General features: G+C 36.4%; 1 protein-coding gene across 4 annotated transcripts in view; it reads left to right on the forward strand.

The window, feature by feature from the left end:
* The window catches only part of GGTA1 (glycoprotein alpha-galactosyltransferase 1 (inactive)), a 137,444-nt gene extending 129,250 nt beyond the window's left edge, over positions 1-8,194 (forward strand). For all 4 annotated transcript variants that reach the window (XM_069073776.1, XM_069073775.1, XM_069073774.1 and 1 more), the window contains one exon: positions 5,521-8,194. In XM_069073776.1, the coding sequence (XP_068929877.1) occupies positions 5,521-6,214 (694 nt within the window). In that variant the 3' untranslated portion in view covers positions 6,215-8,194. The remainder of the gene's footprint in view (positions 1-5,520) is intronic.
* Positions 8,195-8,505: the final 311 nt, after the last annotated feature.

The following is an 8,505-nucleotide window of genomic DNA, read 5'->3' on the forward strand; positions in this document are numbered from 1 at the left end:
TTAACAGTTTAAAATCTCACTTTTCACAAGGGCCATTAACTACTCGGATTTCACATTTCAGAGCTCACTTTTTTAATTAGCTTAAGTTTTAATTTTTAAAAATGAACTCGGATTGAAAAGTGATGATGAAACTTTGTTAGAATGCAATTGTGAACATCATTTTGGTTCTACTTAAAACAATTAAATGTAAATTAAACAACAGTAAATGGCACAGTGTAGTAGAGCATTGGGCCTACCTGGGGGCTGCAATACCCAAGTTCAAATCCAGTGTTAGATACTTCCTTGCTGTGTGACCCTGGACAAGTCACTATTTACTTCAGTTTCCTCATATGTAAAATGATCCGGAGAAGGAAATGGAAAACTACACCATTATATTTTGCCAAGAAAGCCACAAATGGGGTATCAAAGAATTGGCCATGACTAGAACAGCTGAACAACACCCTTTGATAGTGTACTTATAATAAAAAGATTGATGTTCCCTACCTAAAGACTTCAACCAATTTCACTAATTCTTTAGTAGTAAAGCAGATTATTGTCCTTTCTGATCCATAATAAAATCTGCCAAATTGTCAACAATGATTTGAATTAGAAAGATCCTTTTGATTTGTAATATAATAATTTCTTGATTTAAAGATTTTGCTTTTATTAAAGCACAATTTTGACTTTGTATAGAGTTAGCAGGAATTGTACTACTGAAAAAACTGTCTGATGGAGACTAATTTTCTGAAGGACTCAGGGTTTTACTTTTTCTCTATTTCCTTTAAAATCACTCAAAAGCTAAGTCCATTTCTTCTGTTTTCCTTAACCTAACTTATAATGTACCATGTAGTAGATATTCCAGAGCACTGTGGGTTTTTTCACTATTTTATAACCTTTCAACTGATAAATTTTGTTTTATATTATATGTTTCCTTATTTCATGCTATAAAATGTTTATTTGTTCTAAAATAATTTTCAAGTTCTTTGCCCTCTCAAAACTCTAGTATTTTAGACTAGCATTTACAAGCTATATACTCATTTTAATTTCATCTTTTGTAATTTGAGCACAAACGCGTGCACACACACACACACTAGGTGAGCACATTCTCTTTTTAAGTCCTATAATGTTATGTTCTTGTTAAATTCTATTCTCAGTAACTCTTACCCTAACTGCCTTCACAGAACATTAAATTTTACTTACATTCCAGTTGCTTCTTGATTTTAAAGCAAGTTTTTCTCTCTCTGAGGTCAAATCAGAAACTGGGGACACTTTGGTATTTACCTTCCCTTTGCAGTTTGAATACTTTGTAAAATTTGCCAGAAGTATATAATCTGGGAGTCTGAATGGAGGGATCAATAACAGGCCTTGCTTGGTGTTTAAAAGCAGTAAACAACAGAAGGGTAAATAGACTCCAATTTTACTTTTATTCTTTTGGAAAGAAGAAACTGAATGTGGTCTAAAATTTTCCTTTTCTGCCTTTTAATCAGAAAAAAATCTCATTTCCATCCTACAATAAATTTGTCATTCTCTTCAAGTACAGATTTTAAGTACTCCTTTTAAAGAATTGACACTAAAATTAAAATTAATTCCACCAAAAAACTACAAACAGAAACTGCTCTGGAATTGTTCTGCTGATGCAAAAGTAAAAATGACTGATCTAGCTGTCCTGCAGTTGGAAAAGCACTACACTGGCCGTAAAAGTGAGATTTGAACAGTTAGAAATCTAATAACAATCTTTATTATTCCAACATATTACTTTCCTGTTACATAGCAGACATTTCAAGTTCTGAGTCATGCAATTATTTAAACTCACAGGACTTTTACTCTGATTTCTCTTGTACTGTTTTCCTAATCTTAATATTTCTCTGAATCTCTAACTGTATCTCTCTTAAACAGATTTTGTGGTTATTAAAATAATTCTTAAAATTCAAACTGCAACTTTTAAACCAGTTTGCAATTTAAACTTGATGTCATCCTAAAATTTCTCCTTTATTAAAAGTAATCAAAGGGGCGGCCAGGTGGCACAGTGAGTAAGAGTGTCGGCCCCGGCATCCGGAGACCCAGGATCAGTTCCAGCCTTAGATACTTGGCACCCACACAAAAATAACTGGCTGTGTAACCTTGATCAAGTTACTTAACCCCAATTGCTTTAAAAAAAAAAAGTAATCTAATAGATTTGCCAATTTTTTTTCATCAAACTTTACAAATTTCTATTCCTATTTAAACAATCTCTACACATTGATATCTCCAAAACTCATCAAAAGACTTGTAAAAACATTCAAATCACAATTTAGAAATTTTCAGTAGAAAAATTACATTTTGATTGCAAATTTATGCTCTAATTGTTTTTTTTCCTTATAGGCTAGGGGGGAAAAGATCTTTTTTAATCTGTCTTCCGTCTCTGCCATCACCAACTTGGGCAGTGTTGGAAATAGAGAGAGAAAAGAGAGGCTTGTTTTTTTCTGAAGACTTTGAAAATTTCACTTTCTGTATTCCTTTTTCCTTGGCTGATCAGATCAAAAGGAAAATCTAGGTTGAGTTATCAGGCCATGGAACAAAATAAACACCTGGAAAACACTTGACCAGTATAGATTAATGCAAAGCACAGATCAGACACTTATACCTCCACACTCTTATATTCTAAATTTCTGTTTAAGTCTTCCCACTATTTTATTTTTATTATTCTGTAAGTCCTTTTTCTTGATGAAATCTCTAGCCAAATGCCCCCCTTTGGGGGCAACAAAAGCATTCCTGTTCTTCAGGTTTCCTTGGCAAGGCTCAGTAGGGGTAGTGGCCAAGACTGCCTGAGGTTTCTGCCTAGATGTTTTCTTTTCTTTATCTCTTCCTTCATATTGGGGGATTTCTGATATAACAAGATAGACTTTTAAGGGTATCATGCTTCTGGACTGGGAAACATTAGTTATAAATCTCTTGGAAAGAAAAACCACCAGCAGCAAGTCCCTCATGTCTAAAAGAAGTTAGTTCTCTTACCATAGTGGAAGACAAATGAAGTGGAGGAGCAAAAGAGGAGGAAACAGGCAGAACAGAATAGTCAGAAGTGGGTCCTTTAAGGAACAGTAGGCATGTCCCATCAGATAGGACAAGTCTACACCAAATGTAAACATTGTTCATTCATTTTGAGTGAGACTGTTCTATAGTCATTCTTCATTTCTCTAATGTGCAATAATCAAAAGTGCCAAATTTAGGCCAGAATTGTTCACCATTTGAATCCCTAGCAGTCTTAAACCAAAGATCACTTAATTTAATGGCCACTTGTCATTCCCAGATGAACTGGCAGCTTGCTTTGACTCTAGAATTTAAGCAGTTTTCCCTGGGTAGTTCCCTTGGAAACACTACTATCTGCTCCCATTGTCACTTGTAAAAGTATATCGAGTGGGCAACCAGCAGTAGTGGTCACAAGTGACTCTGAGAGGGCATTTATTAGGAAGTTGCCACAAGTGACCCTATGGTGGTCACCCCATAGAAGAGGGCATCCCCTACCCATCTCAGTTAAGACAGAATATGATGATTCCTCCTTTCAGACAGCTATAGGTTATTATATCAAGTTGTATAGAAACATGGTCTTCAGGATTGCCCTACTAGGATTTTAATAGTACAATGGAGGACTCAAAGACTAATTCTCAACTTTGAACCAATTTTTTAAGAAGCTAATTAAACATAATGAATTTAAGTAGCCAATTGTTTTATCATGTGAAAAGCTATTTTACTTTGGCCCACTGCCACTTAAAAGAAAGGAGAATTTACATCTTGGCTATAACTTAGCTGTTTTGCTTTGGTCAGCTGCCAATATAAAAAACAAGTTCCTGGTATTATGCATTTTTCTTTAATCCTTACTTCTTTTCTTTAAGAATTTTGCTTTCCCTTTGATATTTTTGCTAAAAATCTAGTTCTTATAATCAGTTTTAAGATCTTCTATCAATTTAAATTCTACTTGTATAATAACTAAATGCCCTAGAGACTTTCCTTCCTAGTTTGTTCTGCTGATAAGGATCTCCATTCAGGAGTTTGCCTTGCCCCCAAGAAAATTGGATTGAGGCCAAGGTGGGGAGTCCAACCTCCAGGGCAGGTTTTTGAGAAGAGTTCTGAGAGGCAGTCTAGAACACTGGGTGCCCTTACTCGACTCCTAGCTGGCTCACCAATTATAGTGAGAAAAATCTGTGTTAAAGAGAAACTGATACACAAAGTTATAAGCATGATCAATATATTAGTATGGCTAGCAAATACCAATAAATTGGATACAAGACTCCTTAGTAGTCAAGGATGGATCTGACAGATCAATTCTTTTATAGTATTTACACAGTGATTATACAGATATATTTCAGTCCTGATTGGTTGGGGTTGTTCACATCAGTTCTTCACCCAGTGGACCAAAATGCCATGACTAACATCCTTTGGAAAGTCTCCTGGTAGGCAAACATCTTATCACACTATTGATTCCTCTCCCCACCATTGTCAGCAAAAGCTCACAGATTAAATTTTTACAGTTGAATTTTATCCCAGAGGAATAGGGAAGTTAAACTCTTATAGATGTTACTAATAGGGCCTATACAATCAAATCTAAATTTGATTCACAAATATTAATTCTGATTAGATATACTGATTAGACAAGATTCTCAATCAGTAATTAAACCACAGAATTTCAATTATATAATTTCACAACAGGCAATTGAAGTTGCAGGCTTAAGGGAGTTCAAACTTACATAATGAGGTGGTCAATCAATGCATAGTGGATTGATTTATCACTAATACATAATAAATTGAAAATAATAGAAAATAATATGTAACATCAATTTTCAGTTTCACATAGGCATACATAATTTATTCAATTGATTCTTATATAGCATAGTTTTTGATGCACTCCCAATTGTCATGGTCACCTTTCTGGTTGCATTCCAGCCTGCCAGTGACAAATTGTGACATGGAGGCAAAATATTATGGTAGCTATCCAAAGTCCATCAATGCTATCAATTGTGAGAGCAAAGGGAAAGAATATGGATGACAGAGACATGGTACAGGGCTAGATTTGAAGTCAGAAAGATCTGAGTTCAAATCCTGTTTCAGAAAATTATTAGCTGTGTGACTATGACGAGTCTTTGATCTTTCAGATGCATCCTTTACTACTAAGGAGTCTTGGATCCAATTTATTGCTATTTGCTAGCCATACTAACAAATTGATTATACTTATAACTCTGTGCCTCAGTTTCTCTTTAACACATATTTTTATCAGTACAATTGGTGAGCTCGTTAGAAGTTGAATGAGGGTCTCTAGTCCCCCAGACTGACTCTCAGAAGAATTCTCAAATCTTTTTCAGCCTCAGTTTCCTAAAGTGCAAAATGGACTTAATAATAGCACCTACTTCATAAGTTATTGAGAGGACTAAATAAGGTAGCATATGTATATGTGTATATAACCTTCTATAAATGCTAGCTCTTATTTTTATATGGCTCAGCATGATATCACTAAAATTTATCATCATCATCTAGGGGGATAACTTGACTTATTTCTGGTTTGTTTCATAGGTATCTTGATCGATATTTAGAGGAGTTCATGACATCAGCTGAGAAGTACTTCATGGTTGGCCAGAGAGTGATATTTTACATAATGGTGGATGATTACTCTAAGATACCTTGGATACAACTGGGTCCCCTTCGTACGTTCAAAGTATTTGAAATCAACAGAGAGAAGAGGTGGCAGGATATTAGCATGATGCGCATGAAGATCATTGGGGAACACATTATAAATCACATCCAGTATGAAGTTGACTTCCTCTTCTGCATGGATGTGGATCAAATCTTCAAGGATGATTTTGGGGTGGAGACTCTGGGTGAATCAGTAGCTCAACTCCAGGCGTGGTGGTATAAAGCCGATCCCAGTGAGTTCACTTATGAGAGAAGGCCTGAGTCTGCAGCATACATCCCTTTTGGCCAGGGAGATTTCTATTACCATGCAGCCATTTTTGGTGGCACACCCCTTCGTGTTTTGAACCTCACCCAGGAATGCTTCAAGGGAATTCTTCAGGACAAGGAAAATGACATTGAAGCTCAGTGGCATGATGAAAGCCATCTCAACAAGTATTTCCTCCTCAATAAACCCACAAAAATCTTATCACCAGAATACTGCTGGGATTACCATATAGGCACCTCCTCAGACATTAGACTTGTCAAGATTGCTTGGCAGTCAAAAGAGTATAATGTGGTTAGAAATAACTCCTGATATTTTTGATGGGATAGTATTAAGTTTCTGGATTGGAGTGCCTATCATTCTGGCTAATTCCTCAAAGCAGTTGCACTTAAAAAAAAAGTAAAGCCAAAAAAATTACAAAAAGTCTTCACCTCATTCAAAAGCAAATTCACAAAACCTCTTCTTTCTTTATAATTTTCAATCTTCTGCACGGGCAGTACTGGATAAACAACATATCCATGGAAATTAGATGTAAATACACACTGATTTTTTTTAACCTACTGTGGGTAATGGGGAAATAATTTGACCTTAATAAAATATGACTAAATAGATTATGTCATAAATATGCAAAGCCAGAAACACTCTTATTCTGTAAGTGAAATTCAACCCTCCAAAGGTTGGTGAGGAAGATCCAAGTCATGGATTAGTTCCTTATGACTTTGTAATATATAGCTCTCTTTATCTAGCCTGAAGAGGGATGGTGACGCCTGCCCTGTGCCAATACTTTATAAAGACTATGGGCTATGACACAACTCAAGTTTACAATTCTTAATTGACTATCAGTGGCATGTTGCCTGAGCCCATTTGAGGACCGTGGTCATTCCTGATCAGAAAGTGCTGTGTTCATGTGCAAAGTTTGTACAAACATTAGGAGACACAACTTTCCAAACATGAGGAGTTTTCATAATGATATCCAGGGGCTTTATTTCAACAACTCTTCCAGGACTAGGTGTTAAATATCTATTTAGCAAGAGGCAGATTAGCTCCTAAGTGATTGGTAAACCATCTGCATGAGCTGAGAGGCCAGAAAATATAAAATAAGACTCTAGTAACCGATCTGTGGCACTGCTATGTTACATCCCTTTGGTGTACTGAACATGGTAGAGATGTGAGATTGGTGTTTAATGACCTGTGTTACAGGAGTGAGGATGGTATCCTGGCTCCTTACTTCCAGGGGACACACCAAATTCACAGGGCTACCTAATGACTGTCCTACTGGCCAGTGTTGCCCTCTGCATATCTTGTTTTGTACTTGCCCCAGCTATAGTTTCCACCCTGTACTTTTCACACCCTCATTGAGGAGAAGGGGTTGGGAGAATGTAGAGGCAGAGAGAGGACCAGTGGAAATTAGAAGGAGAGAGTGAGAAGCTTTAAGTTCTTTACTCTGGGCTTCCTCTGAACAAGAGAAAGCTGATGTAAATGCCCTATTCAGCTATTACCACCAGTGCCACTTGGACCACTTCAAGGGATTGGACAATGCCTGAGTGAGTATCAAGGGTGGATGAAGCAAAAGACACCAAGTGAAAAACTGTAGGCCCTCAAAAATGGAATTCTACATGAATTATTATGAAAAAAATTACAGATGCCATTGTTAGCCTTTCCAATAGCCAGTATCTTCTGAGAGAGACTGTAAATGTCCTTAGACTTCATTGGTAATTGAGCCACTAGCTCAGTGAGAAGGCAGGAGAAGGAATGTATGTTGATATTTATTTTGCTAGCTTTCTCTTGTGTTCCAGCTCAAGTTATTTTTGTACCCATGTAAGTCCTCAAGGGTCTATTTGTCATTGTGTATCTCATGGTAACTACTGTGTAAGGGCTACTTTGACACAGTGTAACAGTAGTTAAAGAAACATTCTCCTACTTCCTCTCTGTGTCTAACACTTTCTTTGTAAAAAAAAATAATGATAATTTAAATACCTGCAGGGAAAAATAGATCACATGTCAGTAAAGTCCTCGTGATCTCCATAAACATTAGTCAATCCATTTTAGACTAAATTTGAATGAAAGAGGGCTAAGAGAGCCACCCTACACTCAACATGATGTATCCTGAGTGTTTTGGTATCAGGTTTAAGAGACAGCTTTAAGGGGAGTTGCTGATTTGTTTTGCTTTTTTTTTTTTAAAGGAGTCATTGGAATTCCAATTAGAACAAATTCAGTATATCTTTAATGATTGCTCTTAAGAGTTTTTAATGTCATTTAAGATGTAAAACAAAATAAATTATTTTCTCAGAATGTACTGGTGTATTCATTGATTATACATGCCACAATCAGCCACTTCATCATTTTTCACACAACTGATCTCCTGGATTTCATTGCCTGCAGTAACTTATCTTCCTGCAAAATTGTATCAACTCTGGAAAATTAAATCTCTTTCATGTATCCCCTTCCCTTGGGGCCCCTCCCTTCATCTGATTGGAATAGGTGGAGGGTAGACATTTGAGAGTTCCTCCCATTTCTTCCATTTAAGGAAGGAGCCCAGGGCAATCTTCATCATTTCTTACCTGCCTTCATGTCTTCGTCATGTTCCAATGCTGAGTTCCAAT

This window comes from Petaurus breviceps, unplaced genomic scaffold (assembly GCF_028583685.1).
Source record: "Petaurus breviceps papuanus isolate PSGF00001 unplaced genomic scaffold, PetGlider_PUasm1.0 90879, whole genome shotgun sequence".
In the NCBI taxonomy this organism is placed as follows: Eukaryota; Metazoa; Chordata; class Mammalia; order Diprotodontia; family Petauridae; genus Petaurus; species Petaurus breviceps.